Consider the following 23971-nt stretch of genomic DNA (forward strand, 5'->3'; position numbering starts at 1 on the left):
AACAGTTTTTGAAAAATGGATTCTGTTGTGGGAAATTGTTTTCTGTTCATAGTGATGCGAAAAATTCTCCCTTTCATACCAGCAGAAGCAGAGGGTTGGGGTCAGCTGGTTAAAGGATTTTAACAGAGAAGTATGAGAAATGGTATAGTTGATTGTAATTTACATTCTCAAATCCAAAGTGTTAACTGTGATGAGAATTTCCTTCATAATTGTGTAAAGTTATGACCTTTTGTAAATTGTTATATACCAGAATAAATGTTGAAATATGCGTTAGGAGTTTTGCACACTTGGAGCTTGTCATGGATGTAATGCTTGCTTGAATTTAATAAGCAACTGTTTATTTTACAGAAACTTAAAAGTATAATTAAATTTATTGCCTCTTGGGGGTGGGTTTGGGTTAAATTTTTTAAAAGGTGGAATGAGACATTTTTGCATTTATTTACAAGGCTGGCTTATATGTTAAACAGGAGTTTGTGTTAAGAAATTAATATGCTACACTATTTAATAAAGGAGGCATCTTTTAGTCTGAGAATTCGGCCCTGCATTGAGGACAAACTAGGGAATTCAGCTTCCCAAGAACAGGTTTCAGACATTGACGTTACTACAAGTCCAAAAGGGAAAGGTGGCAGAGCTCCTCAGAATGGCAGGGAACTGAAACCTGATAGGAAATATAGCCGAAAACGTGGATTTCCCTCAAAGGTATACTTCACAATGGTAACTTGGGAAGTCTTTAAATGAGCAGCTCTTATTTCTATTTCTTCCTTATTTGCTTTTTTGTTAACTGCTGTTACTCTTAACTCTATAAATTATTAATACCATTAATATCCTGTAATTTGCTTTAGTAAAATGCTTTTGCTAAGTGTTTTTATTTCTTTTTTGCTTTATAATATACCTCTGCATGGATAAAATATGGTGGCTAACTTTGATTTATAATTATAAAGGATTAGAATCATAATTTCTTTTTTGCTATTGAAGTTTTCAGAGTATATAAAACATTCTTAAACCTCGAATGAGGGTTGCTTTTGTTTATAATAGTATTGTTTGTGAATTAGAATTATACATTAAATTTTTGTCTTATTATTATAGTTCATTAGAGAAAAAGAAAATAGTATAAGCTTTTAGATTTTCTGTCTTTAAAGGAAAAAAATGCTTTTTTTGTAGTTTGAGTTGTATTTGTGTACTGTTTAAAACCTTTTCTCTTTCTCCCTCTAGTTTAGTTGATTTACTCATTGATATTTTAGTATGTTGCTAGATTTTCTTCTTTAGTGTTTGATTTAAATGTTCTTTCCTTTAGTTTTCCATGATTTGTATAAAGGCATTCAAGTGATAAAAACTGTTTGTGTAGCTCTTCCAATACATTTGTATAAAATAGCATTTGTAAAAGCATGTGTGTCCTTTTAGCAAGAGCAAAAGCCATTTTAATAGTTTAGAGTATACAAGAATAAGTTTGTATGTTTTATTACTAGCTTGTTATCATTAATTTTTATTTTGTTTTGTAGTTTTATAATATATATATTGGTGCTTAAAATGACAAAATTTAACCGCAAATACTTTGACAGTTTGTGCTATTCTTTAATTATACAAAGGAGTCTTTAATTATACAAAGCATTAAGCTAAAGGTACTCCCTTCTGAACAGAAAAGTTTCTGGTTATCTTTAGATTTAATAGTATTGAAAGGGAGAAAATGAATGTGAACTACAGCAGGTACCCATTAAAACCTGTCATCTTTCTTTTTACAGTTGATGGGCACTACAGCACATTGGCCAAGTGTCTTTTTCCCCTGCGATGTAACAAAAACCCTCTCTTTTCTTTTCTTTTTTACATTAATCATAAACTGGTTGGTCTAGTAGCTCAGGCTTCTTATTAATTCTTACATTAGGCCATTATCTTTGTGTTAGCTACGTGGCTTGGTACCTTTTACTGCGAGGCGGTCACATCTTACGTCCCCTGCGTCAGAGGCCCTTTGTTTCTAAGTCTCGTAAGAAAGTATTCTTACAGATAAAAATTACTGTATCTTAAACTTAAATTTTTCCAATTCAACTATCCTTAATCTTGTTTTTGTTTTAATTTTTATTTTGTGTGTGGATGTCTATGGTAGACCACAACAACATGCATGTGGAGGTCAAAGGACAACCAGTACAATTTTCCTTCTACTGTGTGGGTCCTGAAGATTGACTCAGGCCATCAGGCTTACTGCTCAGTGTGACAGGCCCTCTAATCCACTGAGCCATCCTGCCAACCTTAGTCTTGATTCTTAAGGTCATCACAATGTGTCTTACTAATACATATTTCATAAAATGATTTTAATTAAAATCTTAAGTCCATCCATCTGACTTGATTTTTCTCTGCTTACAGAATCTGTCACTCTCCAAATCCCTTCTGTTTCTTCCTTCCTAAGCAGCCTTTTGAAATGTATTATGTTTGAAGAATAGAGGAAAAGGTTTGAGGTCTTACTTTAGATTCGAAGCTGAAAATACCCTAAGAGTTACAGGTTGATAAGAAATAATAGGTATTCTAGTCACATCTATCTACAAAGGCTGGTTCTAATTTTTTGGTGTGTTTTATAGACATAACATTTTGTATTATGTAACTAAGAGGCTCTTCATGTATGCTTTGTCAGAGGATGTCGTTGGGTATCAGTCCTCAGGTACTTTCTCACCATTTTTTTTGAGCTGGCATCTCTCACTAGCCTATAACTGGGCCAAGTAGGCTAGTGCAGTTGTCCAATGAGTTCCAAGGGATCTGCTTACCTCCACCTTCCAAGAGCTGGGTTTACATGTGGGAACCACCAGGCTTGGCCTTTTTAAAAAATAAAGGTTCTCAGGATCTAGCTCAAGTTCTTATGCTTATAAGGCAGCAATTCAATTTGTCTTCCCCTCCTCCTCTTTTTTTTCTCAAGAAAGGGTCTTACTATATGTAACCTTGGCTAGGGTCCTATGTAGACCACACTGGCTTGAACTTACAGAGGTGTACCTGCCTATGCCTCTTAAGTACTGAGATGTGCTACCCAGCTTCTCAACTTTTTTCGTAATTGATTATAAATACCAATCTGAAATGTACATTATATATATCAATGTTGATAGCAGTCGTTAACTTCCACTAAACTCCAGTTTTTCTCTGAGTACCTAACTGGAGGCTATATGCCTTTTTGTTCGCTTATATTTTTTTCTTTTCTAAGTCACAATGTAAAATGTTGTCATGGTTACCCATTCTTATATACAATAATTCTGGTTCTGCTTAGGAGGAGGTAGATGGAAGAGGCTTTGTGTAGCACTGGTGAAGGATGTCATCCAGAAGGAAACTTCTTGAACTGTCTGTTTTCCCTGTGATTTCTCTAGAAATCACGTGTGCCCAGTGAAAGTAGATCAGTGCATTTATTTTTACATAAGAAATCATAAGAAATCACCGACTTGCCTTAGTAATTTTAGGGGGAAATCATTTAAAAAATCTCAACAAAAATTTGTTAATGTGGCAAATTTAAAACCAAATCTCAATATATTAAAGGGAATATTTTATGTCAATGGATCAAATAATAGAACTTTCAAATATTTTGATGGTATATTGATGAATACCATTAAAATATACATTTCTTGTATAATTGGGCTTAAATTTTATTATTTGGGAGCTTTACATTTTTGTCTTTGATTAGTTTTGTTCAGTTGTGTTTTAAATTTTGTATATGCATGTTTTTTGTTTTTTTTTAAACACACAAGGGGCCTTATGCCTCCTAAGCAAGAACTTTACCACTAAGTCATGCCACCAGCCCACTTGGTCATTACTTCTTTTTAAAATTCTTTTTTTTTTAAAAGATTGATTTATTTTCTATGGTTAAGTGTTTGCCTATATGTATATATGGGCATCCTGAGCATATCTGACGCCCACAGAGGTCAAAGTGAGTGTTAGATCCCTTGGATCTGGAGTTAAGATGGTTGTGAGCCTCTGTGTGAGTGCTGGGAACAGAACCTGAGTTCTCTTCAAGAGCTGCAATTGCACGTAACTGCTGAGCCATCTCTCCAGTCTCACTGTTAGTTTCTTCTGCTTAAATTTGTTTTGTTGCATATAGGAAGGACGATAAGTACTTAGTGTGTTGGGGAAGTTGCGAGGTGTTTTAATACTCCAAACTCTACTAAATAGACATAATTTAAGAGTCAAAAACTAATAAAGATATCTGATACAAAATAAAGTTTTCTGCTTTCTTATGTACTTAATGTGTTTCAGTTAGGCCTTTTTACATAAGATAATCAACAAATGTACTTAAAAAATCTTCACCTTTTTTAAATTTATTTATTTATTAAAGATTTCTGTCTCTTCCTCGCCACCACCTCCCATTTCCCTCCCCCTCCCCCAATGTTTTATAATGACATGTGGCATTGTTTGATCAGTGTATATTATTCAATAAACAAATATTTGCAAGAGGAAAAGAAAATCTTCACCTTGGTTGTAAGTTGGTGTGTTCTTTCTCTCTCAGACACACACATACATGTTCTCATTTGTTTTGATTATATATGTTAAAAATCATTTCTAGTATGGAATAGAAATTTTTGTTACCTAGTGTTTTGTTTTAGAAAAAAATGTTTTGGAGCACTAATTCTCTATAATCTGTAACTGGCTCCCCTATTCTTTTATCTGTAATATGTGCAGCTCCTTTTGCCTTCATAGACTTTCAACCTTCTGTTTTGTAAAGTCTTTTTTTTTTTTAATTTCCTCGTCATAGTTTTTTCACTGTGAAATTACCTAATTATTAATGTGGGGCATATCAACTTTCTAAGTTTTTAAAACTAGAGTTGTGTATTCAGTCAAAATTATTATCTTTGCTGTACTTTGCCACTGGCAAATGGAACAGGACCATGAATGTCAACAGTCAGGTATAAGTATTATTGAGTATTATTGGTCTTATTTTTCAGGCCAGAGATCATCAACAGGAGCCTTTAGAAGAGACAGAAAATTTGAAGAAACAACATGATTTGTTAAAAAGAATGTTACAACAGCAGGAGCAGCTGCGAGCTCTACAGGGACGGCAAGCTGCTCTTCTAGCTTTGCAACATAAAGCAGAGCAAGCTATAGCTGTGATGGATGATTCTGGTATGCAGCTGTTTTAGAATATTATTTTTCTAAGAAAGGCTCGTTAACTATTGCAAAATGAATGCTGTTATTATATAATCAGATCTCGGTTATTAACTAGTGTAGCAACCTGCAAGCAAGGCTTACTCTGTCCTATGCTTTTCTCTGGTTATACAGAAAAAGTTGCAGGAACAACTCCTGGCTATCATACTGTACCGTGCAGACAGACAGCTCGCTCTCCTTTTCATCAGAGAGTACCTTTAAGAGGTAAAAGAGACAGGCCTGTATGTAGTACTGTTTTTTAACATCAGAATGATAGGACTCTTGATGCTCTTGCTTCCAGTTTGGGGGGTTCCTGTTTGTTTGTTTCATTGTTTTAAATATCATTTAGCTAAAATTTCTGTTCTTTATTTGCCTTCCTAGGAAACTTTAAAAAAAAAATCTTATGTGAACCAGCTTTGCAACATAAAGCTGGTGGCATAATACCTGGAATCCAGCACGCAGAAGGCTGAGGCAGGAGGATCAAAAATCCTTAGGGTCTGGGGTGATGTCTCAGTTGGTAAAGTGTGTGTCCCACAAGCATAAGGACATCAGTTTAGATCCTCAGCAACCACATAGAAGCCAAGTGCAGTGGTATACATCTATGACCCCAGAACTGGAAGGGAGAGACAGGAGGATCCCTGGGGTTCAGTAGTCTAGCCAGTTGATGAACTTTGGTTTCAGTGAGTAATCTTGTCTCAAAAATAAGATGGAGAGAGTCTAAGGAAGATACCCATACCCAGTATCATCAACCTCTGAAGTACATGTGTGTATACAGACCCCTCCCCCAATACATCATAGTGGGACTTTATCTCATAAAATAAGAAAGTGGGAAGGGCTGCAGTTTTGCATGCTTAAGTCTGCCCTGGGTTTAGTCCTTAGCACCTGGAGAATATAAAAACATATAAAAAGAAGTCTAATAAGGTAGCAGATTAATAGAGCAACTTTAGTGGTCAGTATTAGTAGTTCTGTTATTTCAATTAGACACATGTTTTTACATATGAGCTTTTAAAACTGCTATTATACTTAGTTTTTGTGAGACTCAGAAAATGTTTTTTTCCCTCTTTGCCTCAGAGCTGTGTATCATTTAAATGATGACTGAATTGCTTAGTATTAAGCTTTTTAATTTTGTACTTTGTCTTATTGTCTTCAAACTTTCATTAGGATAAAAATAAGATTGTTTCTTATCAAAACTCAATAAGGCTTAGGTTTCTTTTTAGCTTTATTTTTAATTGACAAATAACAATTGTATATATTTTGGGGCACAAAGTGATAGATATAATAATTTCTTCCATTGGCTTAGTTGTTTTCTCATCAATTCTTATAGTTTGTTTATCTTTGAGCACTATAATTATGCCATTTTTATTTGCTATTTTGGTGACATAAGTTTCATAAGAGTTACTCACAGGAATGTGAGTGAGGGATTATCGACAGGATTATGGACACTCACCTTCTTGGCTGTACTCCTGCACCGTAGTCTCTCTCCTGCCCACTAACTGCCTGCAAACCTCATGGAGCAGTGGGGCTCCCAGAGTTCCCAATCTCGTTTCTGTAATCTTTTTGAGTACTTGAATTTACACCATTTCATTTGATCATCAGCATTGTAGGCTACTGCTTAAGGCTTTATAGAGAAAATGACAGTTTCTGGCTTGGCTAGGCTTTATACAGAATTTTAGTAGAAATCAATTTAATTCTAGGTTAAAATATGCAAATAATTTTTTTACAAAAATATCCTATCATGAATTGCAATAAAAGACTATAACCAGGAGATTGAATTTGAACTTTATATACTTTATCAACAAGAATTTTAGCTTAATAAATTTAAAACAATTTTGCTACCGTGCTTATGAAGTTTTACTGAAGAAAATGATGAAAGCAAGAGTTAGCATTTCTTAGGTGTTCATAAACACAGCACACCTACCTGCCTTTGGGGAGAGAGTGTGTTTCTTTCTGTCTGGAAAGTTGTGATTTTGGTGTTTTTCACAAGTTTAGGCTAGAAAAGGGTTTCTTTCAGTCTTCAATACTAGAAATCTGTTTTGTTTTTTTTTTCCAGCAGAAAATTATTGTATTTTATATTATTTTTTTTAAAAAAGCAGTTTATAGCTGTGGCTTCTTTTAACGTTGGAAAGACAAGGTTTCACCATGTATCTGTCTGGAAATCATTCTAGACCAGGCTGGCCTCACAGAGATCCACCTGTCTCTTTCTCTCAAGTGCTGGGATTAAAGGCATACGTCATCACCACCCGGCTGAGTTTTGGTTGTTTTTAATAAGGATGATAAAACCTCTGGTTTTCTAGTGTAATTGGCATGGCTTTATGGAACACTGCCATTCTTATTTACGTATTGCTGACTTTTGTCCTTTAATGGCAGAAATGGGTAGGCAAGACAACTGGATTCCAGGGAGCCATGACAGTTTTCAGTCTGTCCTTTGTAGAAAAACTTGCCATTTCTGTAATATAGTCTGGTTTTCTTGGAAGAGGTAAAGACCTGTCAGCATTAGCTGTGTTTTTTTTTCAGGATGCCAATTTGCCCTCTGTACCCTCTGTCTAAAGAAACTAATAGAGCCATCCTAGCTGTAATTTAGTATACTAAATTGGGTATACTATCCTGCCTTGTTTGTTGAGATTGAAAACACTTTCCTACAATTTAGCAGTTGTCTCTTTATTTTTACGTCAGATGGAAACTTCTAATAAAATAATTGGCTATAAGTAAGATAATTTTCAAATTATGTTAGGTTGAGCTTCCCCCTGTCCAAATTTTATACTTAGCTTGTTGCTTCTTTATGTTGAATATAGTATTTGATTTTGTTTTTAGTTGTTACAGAAACCACAGGAAGCTTATCTGGAGTCAGCATCACATCTGAACTAAATGAAGAACTGAATGATTTGATCCAGCGTTTTCATAATCAACTTCGTGAGTCTCAGGTAATTGATTTCTTTTTCTTTCTTGCTTGCCTCCTTTTTTTTTTTTTTTCTTTTCCTGAGACAGGTTTCTCTGTAGCTTTGGAGCCTGTCTTGGAACTAGTTCTTTTTTTTTTTTTAATTTTTTAAAATTTTATTGATTTTTTTTTTAATTGAGAAAAGGAAAAAAAAGTATCCGCTTCCTCCCAGCCTCCCATTTCCCTCCCCCTCCTTCCACCCTTCTCCCCCTCCCCCAAACTCCTCTCCCCCTCCCTCTCCAGTCCATAGAGCAGTCAGGTTTCCCTGCCCTGTGGAAAGTCCAAGGTCCGCCCCCCTCCGTTCATGTCTGGGAAGGTGAACAACCAAACTGGTTAGGCTCCCACAAAGCCAGAGCATGAAGTAGGGTCAAAACCCCGTGCCAATGTCCTTGGCTTCTCATCAGCCCTCATTGTTCGCCATGTTCAGAGAGTCCGGTTTTATCCCAAGCTTTTTCAGTCACAGTCCAGCTGGCCTTGGTGAGCTCCCACTAGATCAGCCCCCTTGTCTCAGTGGGTGGGTGTGCCCCTCGTGGTCCTGACTTCTTTGCTCATCTTCTCCCTCCTTCCGCTCCTCATTGGGACCTTGGGAGCTCAGACCAGCGCTCCAGTGTGGGTCTCTGTCTCTATCTCCATCCATCACCAGATGAAGGTTCTATGGTGATATGCAAAATATTCGTCAGTAATGCTATAGGATAGGGTCATTTCAGGTTGCCTATCCTCAGCTGCCCAAGGGACTAACAGGGGACATCACCATGGGTTCCTGGGAGCCCCTCTAGGGTCAAGTCTCTTGCCAACCCTAAAGTGGTTCCCTTAACTAAGAATTGTGGTTCCGTGCTCCCCTGTCCAGCCTTCCTTTATCCCAATCCTCCTGTTTCCCCAAGTCTACGCTGCGGTAAAAAACTGACTTCTCTAATTTTGCATGCAAATGGATGGAAATAGAAAACACTATCCTGAGTGAGATATCCCAGACCCAAAAAGATGAACATGGGATGTACTCACTCATAATTGGTTTCTAGCCATAAATAAGGGTCACGGAGACTACAATTGGTGAACCTACAGAAACTAAATAAGAAGGTGAACCCAAGGAAAAACATATAGTTATCCTCTTGGCTATGGGAAGTAGACAAAATTGCCGGGGAGAAAATTGGGATCTTGGGGGTGGGGTGGGATGGGGGTAAGGGGAGATGGGGAGAGAAAAGTTAGACTGGAACTAGTTCTTGTAGACCATGCTGATCTTAAACTCACAGAGATCCACCTGCCTCTACCACCTGAGTGCTGGGATTAAAGGTGTGTGCCACCTTTAATTAGTGGTAATTAGTTTCTATAGTTAAGTTTTTAAATACATTAATTAACCCAATGGGTCTCAAACCTTAGTAAACATAAATGTCACCTGGCTTGATTTTTAAAAAATGGATACACAAAGTCCCTCTTCCTTTAAAATTATTATCCTAAAGATTTGAGTGGGTTCCACATGATCCCATTGCTATTACCGAGTCTCCTTTGAGAAACCCTAGGTTAGAGGAGAGTCTACTGTGTTAAGATTTATTTGTGTATATGTACCTGAATGTATGTATGTATAGCATGTAAATGCACAGGCCTAAAAAGGGTGTAGATTCCTTGGAATTGGGGTTACAGGTAGTTGTGAGCTGCTCAATGTACATGCTAGGACAGAACTCAGGACTTCTGCAAGAGCAGCAGGTGCTCTTAACCAATGAGAAAAGCTATTTTAATGTACTGAGTAGTAAGGTTTTCATTGTGTAGACTGTTAGATAAACATTCTTTTTACGTCTTTTAAGCACTAGGTGGTTATAACCATTAAGACTTAAAGTTAGGACAGTTATAGTGACACACCTTTAATCCCAGCACTGGGAAGGAGAGTCAGGTGAATGTCTGAATGCAAGATCAGCCTAGTTGGTCTACGTAGTGAGTTCTAAGACAACCAGAACTACCTACTGCATGAAGGAAACAAAAAGCTAAAAACAAGAAAGAGACTTAAAGGTAGTTTTGTTTTTTTTTTTTTTTTAAGTTTTTTGAGACAGGGTTTCTCTGGCTTTGGGAGCCTGTCCTAGAACTAGCTCTGTAGACCAGGCTGGTCTCGAACTCACAGAGATCCGCCTTCCGCTGCCTCCCGAGTGCTGGGATTAAAGGCGTGCGCCACTATCGTCCGGCTTAAAGTTAGTTTTAAGTCTATGTCCTTGCATTATTTTATCTAAAAGTTTTAAGAAAGTTTTTTTTTTCAGGGAGAGGTAGAATTTTAGTTTGATTTGGTATTGAAGCAAGACAAGCTGACCTTAAATTTTCTCTTTCTGTGCTAACCTCTTAAAGCGTTAGGATAATGGTTTGTGTTCACGTCTATCAAGAACAGTTTTAGAAATAATAAATATTTCAGTTTTATGAATTTGTAAAATAAATAATGATGCCTGTGTGAACTTTTAGTGTGGAATTTGGATAAGAATTGGTAAGCCATTGCCTTCACACCAGGAAAAGATGTATGATTGAAGGTGAAACCACTCTTGTCTTGCCCACTAAGAAAATGAGTATGACCAACCATTTTGTACAGTTACATAGCAAAAATTAGTAAGTTCTTCTGCTGAGCTCTGCCATACCCTATTTAAAGAAGCTCTCAGAAACTCAGGAGATTGGGATAAGAGTGTTAATAGCAAAATAGGAAATGGTAGATGTTAACACACATTAAAATGCGGCTTTTTATTACCTTCACCTCAAATGATCTTTTTCTTTTTTAAACTAAGCCTCCCACTGTTCCAGACAACAGAAGACAGGCAGAAAGCCTTTCATTAACTAGAGAAATTTCTCAGAGCAGAAATCCCTCAGTTTCCGAACATTTACCTGATGAGAAAGTTCAGCTTTTTAGTAAAATGAGAGTACTACAGGAAAAGAAACAGAAAATGGACAAATTACTTGGAGAACTCCATACGCTTCGAGACCAGCATCTGAACAATTCATCATGTGAGTAAATCTGATTCAGCAGTGTTAAGTAAAGGGCATATAAGTATATATGCTGGCACAGAACAGTCACTTAGTAACTCTTTGATAAGGTAACAAATACAGTTATACAAAAATTATAATTTTTGAGGAAGAAACTTGAATATGAAAAGCTCTTAATAAGCCAATATGTGATAAAGAGCCAAATAGATGCTAAGTCTACAGAAAGAAAGAAGTTTGAATAATTCAGATCTAGTTTCTAGTCTTTATCATTTTACTAAAAGCTTTTCTCAATCCTAGTTCCTGCCCCTTAGTATTAGAAGCTTAATTGCTAGAAATTGAAATCACCTGGGGTAACTCAACTGACCATTATTATTATAACATTCCAGTTGTTATCAGAATAAGAAGTTAATAGTGGATAAGAACACCATTTTTAGAATCCCCATTCTTGGGCTGGAAAGTTGGCTCAGCAGCTAAAAGCACTTATTGCTTTTGCAGAGAACCCAGGTTTGGTTCCCATGACCCACATTAGGTAGCTTACAACTGCCCGCCACTTCAGTTCCAGGGGATTCTATGCATCTGGTTTTTATGGGCACTTGCATGCATGTGATGCACATAATTCATGCAGGTACATATTTACTTAAAATATAAGTAAGTCATTCAAAATAACAGAATCATATGTCCTCTTGTGGTATTTTTTGTGTTTCGAGACAAGGTTTATATTGGAGCTAAGGCTCACTTCAAATGTGCAACACTCTTGCATCAGTCTCCCCAAGGGCTTGGACTCTATGTTTGCACTGCTACATCCAGCTTGGAGGAGTAGTTCTTTATTCTTCATGTATTTCCTGATTCTCTACCACTTTCAAAGGAACCTTACTATTTCTGCCCTGAAACACTTATCTCCCACCTCTTGATCTCAGCTACCCTCCTTTTCCTGTAGAGGATAATATCAGTTATTTTATGAACAGAGGAAGGCAACTAAGGAAAAAAATTTGTAAGGTATGATTATGGCCTTGGGTCAGTTTTATATACAAAGAATGTTATACTTTGCCGACTGACAACTGACTAAAAGACCACTCCTCCTTCTAGAAAACAGTGTAAGAGCAGTAGTTACAGGAACAGTGGTTAAAGAATAGTGTAAAAAGAGATCTTAGGAACTAGCTGTGATAATTGTGGCGTTAAAATGAGAAGGAAGCACTGATAGTCACACTGAGAAAAAGATAAATGACAGTACTTTTGAAATAGTAGGAGGTAGAAAAATACATAGTCTTTATTATTTACCTGCCAGGATTGGCCTTTTGTGTTCTGTATGTCATACATAGTGATACCATTTAACTTAACGTGAGACAAGTTTATGCTATTGTTCTTTTGGTTGTTTTTCTAGCATATAGCATTGTAATACATTGCAGTTTCTGTCTTATTTTCTCCCTTCTATTTTAATTCAGTGACTATAATGCAGAAGTGATAGACTATCTAAAAGGAAGATGTAAAAATATTTTTCCTTGTGTATTTTGAAGCGTTTTGTTGTGAACTGTGTTAATAAGTGGCCTGCCAGTGTATATACATAAACTTTTAGGATTTAAATCTGCAGATTTTAAGATGTGAATGAATTTTATTTTCTGTTTTTTTTATAAGTATGCAAACTGTGAAAATATGCTGCTTCATACCATTTTTATTTATGGTAACTGTGTATCTTTCTCTCTTTTTCAGTCGTGCCTTCAACTTCTCTCCAAAGAAGTGGGGATAAGAGAAGTTCAACTGTAGCTCTCTCTGCTCCTGTAGGCTTTGCACCAGTTGTCAATGGAGAGTCCAATAGCCTTATATCCTCTGTTCCTTGTCCTGCGACTTCTCTGGTTTCTCAGAATGAGAGTGAAAATGAAGGTCATCTAAATCCAGCTGAAAAACTACAGTAAAATACTTTTTACAATCATTCTTCACAAATATTAAGTAATTAGAATTAAATAATGAGGATTTTTAAACTTTCGAAAATTTGTAAGAAACTGAAGTTATTAAGATAAGCATTCTTCAGATATATAGTGGAAAAAGGAGGGAATGTAATATATATTAATCTTATTGGTTGACTAAAAGAAATAAGATAGCGTAGGTAGTTTCTGTAGACTGCTATTAATTGATCATTTTTTTAGTAAAAGAGTTAGAAATACCAAGAACTCTATGTAAAATGTTTTAATATTCAAAGAGTAAGACCTTGAAATGATGTTTTATACAAGACTGTGTCAGTGTGAGCAGAACACTTGGAAAGCTTCTGCTTCTTCAACTCCAAAACAGGGACGATGTATATGACATTTCAGTTCATGCTTTGGGGTTATGCTTGTTTTGTTTTACCTTTTGTTTCTGTTCATTTGTCTGTTTTGAGATAGGGTCTCACTATATAGCCAGCCTTGACTGGCCTGGAACTCACTACATAGACCAGGGTGGCCTTGAACTTAACAGAGTTGTACTTGCCTCTGTCTCTTGAGTGTTGGGATGAAAGGCATGTGCCAACAGGTACAGCTGAAACTGTATTTTTAAAAATCGACAGGTGTCCTGAATACTTAACTTGGTCTATCTATATTTGTGGGTATATGTGCCAACTGCTATTAAGTGAAAATAGTGTATTTTTTTCTAAAATGGTGTTATATTTTTTTAATCAGGAAGTTAAATGAAGTTCAAAAGAGATTGAATGAATTGAGAGAACTAGTTCATTATTATGAACAAACATCGGATATGATGACAGATGCTGTAAATGAAAATACAAAAGATGAAGAAACTGAAGAGTCAGACTATGATTCTGAGCATGAAAATTCTGAACCTGTTACTAACATTAGGTGACAGCATTTAAGTTTCTTTTTCCCAATGTATTCATCTGAACTTAATGCTTGTTTGGGGGCTGGGATGGAGGGATACATCAGTGAAATATTGTTTCCTTCTTATTTAAGCTTTTTCCTTGTAAGTTAACTGTTAGTGTAATAATCATTCTTACCCTATAAAGAAAAGAAAGGAAATATTGAAGGCAGTAATTTAGTAAAATTTCTATTTGTTACTGAATGCAAGTAAATTTAAAAAGTATAAAATTGAGCATTTTCTTTTCCTACTGCTATACTTTAGGTATATTTTGAGTTTTCACATGCTTTTATTCATAAACTTCTAAGTTTTTGGAAAAGTTAATGAAAAATAGGAGTCTATTATTAAGAATTTGATCTAAAATGGTTTAGTTAATGCTGTTCTTTGCTTGAAACTAGTTTATTATAGCTCTACATAGGTAGATTTTTTTTGAATTTTTATTTTTGTTGTTTTAAATAACTGGGCATTAATTTCTTTCAGGAACCCACAGGTAGCTTCCACCTGGAATGAAGTGAATAGTAACAGTAATACACAGTGTGTTTCTAATAATAGAGATGGGAGATCAGTTAATTCTAACTGTGAAATTAACAACAGATCTGCTGCCAACATCAGAGCTCTAAACATGCCTCCATTAGGTATGATTTCCTATATTCACAGAAATGTTGCCATATTACTCTAGTGAAGTAGATTATCTTTGATTTATACTCTTAAAGTTTTAAAATCATTTATTTGAATGATACTTGTTTTTAACAGACTGTCGATATAATAGAGAAGGAGAACAGAGGTTGCATGTAGCACAAGGTGAAGATGACGAGGAGGAGGAAGTAGAGGAGGAAGGAGTTAGTGGGGCTTCATTATCTAGCCATAGGAGCAGTCTGGTTGGTGAGGCACCAGAAGATGAAGAATTTGAACAGAAGATAAGTAGACTCATGGCTGCAAAAGAGAAACTTAAACAGCTCCAAGATCTTGTTGCTATGGTCCAGGTAAGTTACTTGTTTAAATAGTATAGTCATATAAGATGAAATTTTTGTATATGTTTGATGATTATGTTGGTATAACTCCTTTTCTTTCCATTTTGTATATTGAATTGAGACCCCTTACATAACTAAGCAAGCATGTTACCACCAAAAGTTTCATCCCCCGCCCTGTATTTGTGTCTTAGGTGTTACTATTAAAGGTTTAGTGGCTTAATTGCTATATATCAGATATTTGCAAACTCTTCCTGGTAAAGTTGAGAAATTGAGCCTAACATGATGGTGCACATCTGTAGTCCTATCACTTGGGAAATGGAGGCAATTCAAGGAGGAGTTCAAGGTTATCCTTGGCTGAATCTAAGTTGGAGTTCTGCTTTGGGCACAAAAGACTGTCTTGGGAAAAAAAATGGGAAGAGGGATTAGAGTAGGTAAATTTTGTTGTAATAACGCTTTTACAACTTAGAGTGAGAGTGCAGCCATCTGTATATAAAAACCCAAGAGCATGACTGTGTACCAGTATAGGTCCATAGCATCATCATGAGGTAGATATTAAGCAGATTGAAAAAGTGTTAATTGCCCAATGTTACATAATTATGACTGCCAGAATTTACATTGCCTATTGCAGAGCCTGAGATCTTAACCTACTTGATGTAAAAAAATAAAAAGAAAAGAAAATCCAAATGTTAGTATGTTAGTAAAGTTCAATTATTAATACATGATTTTGAAAATAATTTATACATATGCACATGTAAATACTAACCCTTCTTTATTATCTAATGTGGTCCAAAAGATCTACTGAGTATTTTACAGTTTCCTGTGGTAGGTAAGATTTTTCTAGAGTAACAAAAATGGTTTAACTTGTGAAATTATTTCTTTGTTTTCTTTTTATTTGTTATTTCTTTCCATTGCCATGTATTACCATACATTTTCATTTGAATGGACAATTTCTAATTGCTCTCCAGAATTACTGCTAATTGATATTCTAAGCAAAGTGAGTTCATGTCTCCAGACCTTTGATTACGTTTTTATTATATTGGTATACTATAACTTGTTTACACATTATTGGTAATGACTTTTGGTTTTTTTCTAAATTATTCCTATTAGAACAAAAGCTGTTGAAGAAAGTGCATAAACATGTACAAGCATACAAGTAAACTTAGGCATGTAAAACGTGCATAACTTAGAAGAACACCTTTTGAGATGTGATTTATTTGGTCATATTTGAAGAGTATTGGGAAGAGCACCTAAGCTAATGACATTGGTTGCATATGAATATTGAAATTAATAGAAAGAATGGGTGGGCATCTTTCTGAATTCCTACTTTACTTTTTGAAATGCATGAAACAGCTTTGGAAACAAATAAAGCAATAAGCTAGGTTATCCTGAATATTTTTACATATTTGTAAGAACTCATATTTGCTAATTGTTGTTTTCTATTAATTTCCCATTATTCTTTTAAGACAGTGGTTCTCAAACTGTGGGTTGTGACCACTTTGAGGATTGAATGACCCCTTTACAGGAGTCATATATCAGATATCCTACATATCAGATCTTTACATTATGATTCATAGCAGTAGCAAAGTTACAGTTATGAAATAACAATGAAAATAATTGTATGGCTGGGGGGTCACCACGACATGAAGAACTGTATTAAAGGGTCACATCATTAGGAAGGTTGAGAACTACTCCTTTAAGATCACAAAATAGTACATAGGAAAACTGAAGTATGAGAAATAAGCTTTGTTTTGAATTAGAACTCATATTTTATTTTTTTCCATGTACTATTTTATGAAAATACTTCATTTTCAGCTTCTTTATTTCTTAAGTTATAGCCTGGTTCTTGCCATTGTCCTCTTCTATGCTCATTGGGCTAGGTTAGTCTTTTGATTGATACAAGACGAATTGAATTGTTATTTCAGAGTTCATAGTTCTATGATTAATAAGAATCAGTTTGTTATGATTTTATTAGAATATTGTTTCCAAAGGTTAAATTTCAGATGTAATCTTCAGAGAAAGCATGGAATATAAATAAGTTAAATATTTTCAAGAAAATGCACGAGGTCATTTTCAACTCCCTATTAATCTGTGCATTAGTTCAACAAAAGAAAAAAAATCTACTGCTAGTCAGATTAAAAAAAAACTTTGTTTTTTGAGTAATCACTATAGATTTTAGATAGGATGTCCTTTTTTTTCTGAAGAGAGAGAGAGAGAGAGAGAGAGAGAGAGAGAGAGAGAGAGAGAGAGAGAGAGAGGAGAGAGAGAGAGGTCTCATTCTGTATCTTGGGCTGGCCAGAAGTTCACTGTGGATAACCCTAACTGGTCTTCTAACTCATGGAGATCCTCTTCTTTTGTTAGCCTCTTGAATACAGTACTGGAATTACAGGAATGAGCCATCATGTCCATCTCATTTTTTTCATTGTATCATAACTATTGGTACTTGTTTGACAAATTAAAGACAGAAATGAGTAAGAGGGCAATTTTTAAACAGATAGTGGGCATGGATTATTTGCAACAATATAAAGGTTGAATCCTAAAATATCATTTGATATCGTAAAATAACGTTAATATCGTTTCCTGCTCCATAGTAATTATTTTAGCTTTTTATATTTGTCACAGAGCTCTTTGATAGCAGCCCATTATTTCACCAAAATAAGAAATAGCTAGTTAATTTGTAAAAGTTTCTTAATTCATAGCACTGATGAAATATCTGAAGTTAGGTAACTTTTTAAGGAAAAAAAACTCATTTAGTTTACATTTTGGAGGAGTTAAGGGTCCACATTCTGACTGTTTGTTATAAGGCCTTGCAAGACAGTACATGGCAATAGATGGGCATTTTAGGACCTTGGGCATATAAAACATTCAATACCCAGAACTGCAAATAAAAATTTTTAATGGGCTCATTTTAGTCTTAGCACTTGATTTATCATTGATAAAAGATACACTTTGGTTTTCTGTAAAAGTATTATAAGAGTATAATACCTCTGTGGTATTAATTGTTTTATAGCCTAGTAAATTGTGTAAAGTATAAATTTGATAATTTCTTTGGATTTCCAAATAATTTTGTATGATTGTGCTGTTTTAGGATGATGACGCAGCTCCAGTGAGTGTCTCTGCCAATACATCAAATTTGGGTGATTTCTATGCAGCAGCAGAAGATACCAAACAAAATTCAAATAATGCAAGGGAAAATTCTAATAAAACACAAAAAGACACTGGAGTAAATGAAAAAACAAGGTATAGGAAGCTTTTGACTTTCATAAAAAAAAAGTTCAGAGCCACTTATTTAGAAAGGGTCTTACTGTGTTGTTTTTTGCTTCGTATAATTTTATTGAAGTTCACAGATAATGTCACTTTAATTATAGAGAGAAATTTTATGAGGCTAAACTACAGCAGCAACAGAGAGAGCTGAAACAGTTGCAGGAGGAAAGAAAGAAATTGATTGAAATTCAAGAGAAAATTCAAGCTGTGCAAAAGGCATGCCCCGACCTTCAGGTAATTGTAAATTTATTTCTTTCAGTGTGCTTGAAAAATGTTTAAACCTAATGTCTGTTTAAAGTCTGTCTTTACCGCTAGTTTTCTGAGTGCTGAGATGAGTGAACTAATAATGAAATGGGTTTGGTTATGTTTCTACTTTGAAAGGTAGTACATGGGAATCAAGTGATTGCTTCTATTTTGGAATTGGGCTTTTTAAAATAATTTATTTAACTATATTTTTATATGCATTGGTGTGAAGGTGTTAGGACCCCTGGAACTGGACTTACAGACAGTTATGATCTGCCACCTGGGTGCTGGGAATTGACCCTTGGTCCTCTGGAAGAGGAGCCAGTGCTCTTAACCTCTCAGCCATCTCTCTAGCCCCATATTTTGTTTTTGAAAAAAGAACATCAAATTATGTTTTTAATACAAATATTTTCTAAGTTTGTACTTTTTCTATTTTTTCTAATCCTTTTGTCTTTTATCCCCAGTATAAATAATATCCAGAGGAGTATGTGCCAAGGTTGGGTTTAGTGTAAAACCCCCTTCCTAGTATTTGCCTCCTATTGTTTTTACTGTTCCTGATGTACTCCTCATCACCTTTAGCCTGTTATCATCTTTGTTCTCCTCTGTTGTCTTTGGATCATGGTGGTGATTGTAGTCTCAGTATCAGATTAATATGGCACTAGAGCTCTAGAGAAGTAAAATAACTATGAGATAAATTCAGTTATTTTAGTACTTTATAGTAATATTTGTTTTATATATATGCATATGTATATACATATACATTTGTTTTGTTTTTGTTGTTGTTCATTTAGCTATCAGCCACTAGTATGAGTAGTGGTCCCACCAAAAAGTATTTCCCAGCTATTACTTCAACCCCAACTGTTAATGAAAATGAGACCAGCACAAGCAAATCTGTTATTGAGCCTGAAGATTCTTCAGTAGTGGATAATGAGGTATGGTCCAGTCCTACTGTATTGTTCCTCAATTGGATCCTAACTCCCAAATCTGTAAAATAGTTTTTTTTTTGGGGGGGGGGGAAGGATGAGGGAAAAAGCTGCTCTTGGGATGGGTCTTTGGGGCCTTTGACCTATTGAATGGGTGATATATGTGAAGTATATTTTCTGTGTCTCTTTTAGTTGGGGAATAAATCTTACCCCAAATTATGCTGGTATTGTTTTAAAATAGTCAAATCTTTATTAGCAAATATGAGGAACAGTTATAGCAAATACAAATCATTTTAGTTAGAAGGGCCTATTGAGTATTTCATTTATATTTGATTTGTAGAAAAATATCATAGCTTTTCCCAAATAGTTCATGAGTATTTCTTAGTTTCCCAAACAATTGATGACTGCCTTTATCTTATCCCTAAAATACTATTTAACCCTTATGAACATCTTTAAAAGATTTTAGCTTTAGTGTTTTTAATTGTGTGCCGGTTGTTGGGGGATATGTTTGTACAAGTGAGTGTAGATGTCCTTGGAGGTCAGAGGTGTCAGGTATCCCTGGGATCTAGAGTTAGGGGCAGTTGTGGGCCACTTGATAATGGTGCTGGGAACTAAATTCAGATCCAAGAATTTGCAAGAGCAGTATACATTCTTAACTTGAGTGATTTCTCTGGTTCCCTACATGGATATCGTAGAATGAAAGTGGAAACATTGGCAATAGATTATTGTTGTACTGACAATATCATTAAGACTTCTATTCTTTAAGGCTTCAACAAATCCAAATATTTACTTGACTCTGATTTTTAAAATAATAGTTGTGGTCAGACATGCGAAGACATGAAATGTTAAGGGAAGAGCTACGACAGAGAAGGAAGCAACTTGAAGCTCTCATGGCTGAACATCAGAGGAGGCAAGGTCTAACAGAGACTTCTTCTCCAGTGGCTGTATCGTTATCATTGAGAAGTGATGGATCTGAGAATCTGTGTACCCCTCAGCAAAGCAGAACAGAAAAGTAAGAAAGCTATTTAAAATATATTTTTAAAATACCATTTACTCAGAACTTAAAAGTAAGGCAGACTCATTTTTCTCCACAACACAGTACAAGTCAACTGTATTGACTGGCTATTTTTCCATATGTGACTAAGGACTCATTCCAGCCAGCCATTTTCTGTTCTGCAGCTTCCTTTTCTATTTCAGTTACTATGGTATTTTACAGTATTTGATCAAATGGTGGTACAGATCTTTTGTTTGTTTGTTGTTTTGTTTTGTTTTTCCCAGACAGGGTTTCTCAGTTTTGCAGCTCTGGCTGACTTTGAACTCTCAAAGGTCTGTCTGCACCACTGCTGCAGGATGATCTTTCAAATTTTACTTTCTTTGCAAAGTTTTATACTTTATAAAATTTCATTATAAAATGAAAAATATGTGTTTTGTGGTGTTGTTTTTCAGACTAGGATGATATATTGTTTTGTGGCATAGTTTCAGGTAACAAAGACTGGCCTTGAACTACTGTGGAGCTCAAAATAACCTTGAACTTGCTTCTTGCCTCCACCTCAGGGCTGAGATTATAGGCAAGTTCCATCAGGCCCAGTTGAAATATTATTTATTTATTTATTTGTTGTTGTTGTTGTTATTGTTGATTTTTCTAGACAGGGTTTCTCTAGCTTTGGAGCCTTTCCTGGAACTAGGTCTTGTAGACCAGACTGGCCTCGAACGCACAGAGATCCTCCTGCTTCTGCCTCCTGAGTGCTAGAATTAAAGTTGTGCACCACCACCTTCCTGCTGAAATATTTTTTATTTTAAATTGTGTATCTAACATTTGTAAGGTTCCTGAGAATAATCATAAAGTATTTTTATATAAAACATTAAATTTTTAGAAATAAATTTGAAGGGTCCACATTTGGAAAATTTGTAAAAGAATTAGTTATTTGTAAGATAATAGCTATATAGTAGTATTTAATCTAAAATTTTGAAACCTAGATAGGTTGCAGTCTTATCCGATGACATTTCCAGAATGTTTCGCATGCTCTCTTCTTAGGAGCTTTCATACTTGTAAAGTCTCAATGTACATTTGATTTACATCATATTCTGTTCTCTTCTGGCAGAGCATTTGCTCTTTCACAGAAGTCTTGAGATATTTTTGATGAGCATCTGGTTTCAGAATCACTGGTGTAGAGACTCATTTCTTAACCTGTGGCTTGTGACCCCTCCTATGGGTTCATGTTACTGAATGCAGCTGAGTGGAGGCAGGACTTGCAAAATTTTTTGGTTATTTCAATCATACAAAATATATTTCAGAATCAATTTATTATTAATAATATATTCAGCCAAAAATATATTCAGAATTAAATGCAAAGTGAATCCAAGGTGTTTCCAGTGTTGCCAACCTGTGTTGCAGCATGTGATTTAACTATAGCCTTGGCTTTAAGAAACATACATGTGCATTATGTACTGCCTACAAGGCCACCCCAACATGTTGACAAAGACTGCCTCAAACATTTGTGTGGTACAAATTGCTGGTTTTTTACTGCACATACAAAGTCTTCCACTTTTAACAAGTCTAGTTATGAAAACATTTAATTTTTTATCAGATCTTATCCTGTTAGCATCAAATTTAGTCTTTCTTTGCATTATTTTTTGTTCTATTGTTTAATATAAAAAATTTTACTTTGAGTTGCTGACTTTTGAACTTAAAAAAAATGAATTTTGGCTTGATTAGGATAGATTTTCCAATATTTTCCAAGATTATCTTAAAAATCCTCCTGTAGTTTTGTATTACTCACTTATGCAAAGTAGAATTCTAAGCATTTAAAATTATGAGCTCAAAGTATTTATTGATGAACTGAAAAACAATAAAGATGTTCTGTGTACTTCAGTCTCAAATATTCCTACCATTTTAATTAATTTCTATTTTATTTTTCAATTATGTATGTGTATGTATAGGAGTATGTATATGCCAGCACGTAAGCCTGTGGAGGCTATAGCCATTGAATCTCCTTAGAGCTATAGTTGTAGATGGTTGTAAGCTTGTCTTCTGTGGATGCAGAAGAGTAAACTGAGGTTCCATGAAAGAACAGCAAGTGCTCTTAACTGCTGAGCCATCTCTCTAGTCCCTCAAAGATCTCTCTCTCTCTCTCTCTCTCTCTCTCTCTCTCTCTCTCTCTCTCTCTCTCTCTCTCCCCTCTCTCCTTTCTCCTCTCTCCTCTCTCTTTTCTTTTTCCTTTTTGACACAGGGTTTCTCTGTGAAGCCCTAGCTGTCCTGAAACTCACTCTGTAGACCAAACTGGTCAAATTCAGAGATCCACTTATCTCTGCCTCCCAAGTGCTGGAATTAAAGGTGCGTGCCCCCACCACTTAGCCAAGATTTAATTATTTGTATAAAAATAAACAAGTATATCATCCCCTTAGTATTTTTTAATAAATGATAAGATTGTGCTTATATATGCCAAAGAATTTTTTTAAATAAATTTCTTTGATTATCAGAAGATGTTTAGATTGCATACCTATTTGATCCATCTTTATACTCAGGTCATGCAAAAATTTCTTGGATGGAAAGGGATTGTGAAAGGAGACAGTTTAGCATGTCTAGGTCTAGGGTTGTGTGTTTTAATATACCAGTAGATATGGTGGCTATTTAAAGTAAGTTAAAGTTAGTTCATTTTCTCTCTAGACACATGGGTAGAATTTTAAGTGCTTAGTATTCATATGTATCTATATCTACTGCATAGGGCAGCACCCATATAGATCGTTACCAGTATTGCAGAAAGCTCTGTTAGGTAGCACCTAGGGAATGGCTGAGGGAAGTTTAGATTAGGAAAAAATTTCCAGAGGTGATGATTATTTTAATTTCTATGAAATATTTTCTTGTGGAAGGCAAGCTACACATTTTGTATGACAGCAACAGAAGATAGCATCTCACAGAATTATTATAATTTTTTTAATTATTATAATTTTTGTATGTGTTTATATATATATCTTGAGCATTGTAACTCTTAAAATATCTAGCTAATCTCCATAATGAAGCCTATTTTATGTCTCATTATCCCTAGAACAATGGCAACTTGGGGAGGTTCTACTCAGTGTGCATTAGATGAAGAAGGAGATGAAGATGGTTATCTTTCAGAAGGAATTGTTCGGACAGATGAAGAAGAAGAAGAAGAGCAAGATGCCAGTTCCAATGATAACTTTCCTAGTTATCACCCTAGTATGAATCAAAGTTCTTATAATGTAAAGGAAACTAAAAATAGGTTAGTTTCAGTGTTAAAATTTTATTTGAATTTAAGTATTTCAGGTTTTTATGGTACCAAAAATTCTGTGGTTCACATCAACTTACTAATCAAGTACCTTGAATTTTGGTTCAGTAATGGTACCAACTACTCAAAGGTAATGCAGATCTCACAGATTAGTCCTATAAGCATATTTTTTTTCAGTGTAAGTGCCCAACTTAACTGTATTCTCCTGTGTTGATTAAAGTGAGTTTTCCCAGTCTGTCTTTAGATTTAATAATTTTCTACAACTCAGGAAATCACATTACCAGTTTATTCTGAAGTTTTGATCTTTGTGGAATAGTTATGAGGAATGAGTCTAGAGTGAGAAAGTGTGGAGCGCTTCCATGCCTTGGATATAAGCACTTTCATTGGTCACCACCCTTGATATTCTTTGAAGTCATTATTAAAGAGATTTTATGGAAGTAAGTTTCTTTATGTAGCCATGGTTGACTAAATAAATAGGCCGTTGATAATCAGACTCAATCT

At 35.1% G+C, this 23971-nt stretch overlaps 1 protein-coding gene across 35 annotated transcripts in view; it reads left to right on the forward strand.

Moving 5' to 3' along the window:
* Window positions 1-23971, forward strand: part of Pcm1 (pericentriolar material 1) — a 97026-nt gene that overhangs the window by 20889 nt on the left and 52166 nt on the right. For 20 of the 35 annotated variants that reach the window (XM_075986583.1, XM_075986585.1, XM_075986587.1 and 17 more), the window contains 13 exons: window positions 4905-5082; window positions 5239-5328; window positions 7915-8024; window positions 10789-11005; window positions 12692-12890; window positions 13633-13806; window positions 14303-14457; window positions 14576-14805; window positions 17879-18030; window positions 18159-18288; window positions 19089-19229; window positions 20036-20232; window positions 23267-23464. In XM_075986583.1, the coding sequence (XP_075842698.1) occupies window positions 4905-5082; window positions 5239-5328; window positions 7915-8024; window positions 10789-11005; window positions 12692-12890; window positions 13633-13806; window positions 14303-14457; window positions 14576-14805; window positions 17879-18030; window positions 18159-18288; window positions 19089-19229; window positions 20036-20232; window positions 23267-23464 (2171 nt within the window). The remainder of the gene's footprint in view (window positions 1-4904; window positions 5083-5238; window positions 5329-7914; window positions 8025-10788; window positions 11006-12691; window positions 12891-13632; window positions 13807-14302; window positions 14458-14575; window positions 14806-17878; window positions 18031-18158; window positions 18289-19088; window positions 19230-20035; window positions 20233-23266; window positions 23465-23971) is intronic. The other 15 variants (XM_075986589.1, XM_075986593.1, XM_075986594.1 and 12 more) reach the window with 1 other exon arrangement.

This window comes from Microtus pennsylvanicus, chromosome 9 (assembly GCF_037038515.1).
Source record: "Microtus pennsylvanicus isolate mMicPen1 chromosome 9, mMicPen1.hap1, whole genome shotgun sequence".
In the NCBI taxonomy this organism is placed as follows: domain Eukaryota; kingdom Metazoa; phylum Chordata; class Mammalia; order Rodentia; family Cricetidae; genus Microtus; species Microtus pennsylvanicus.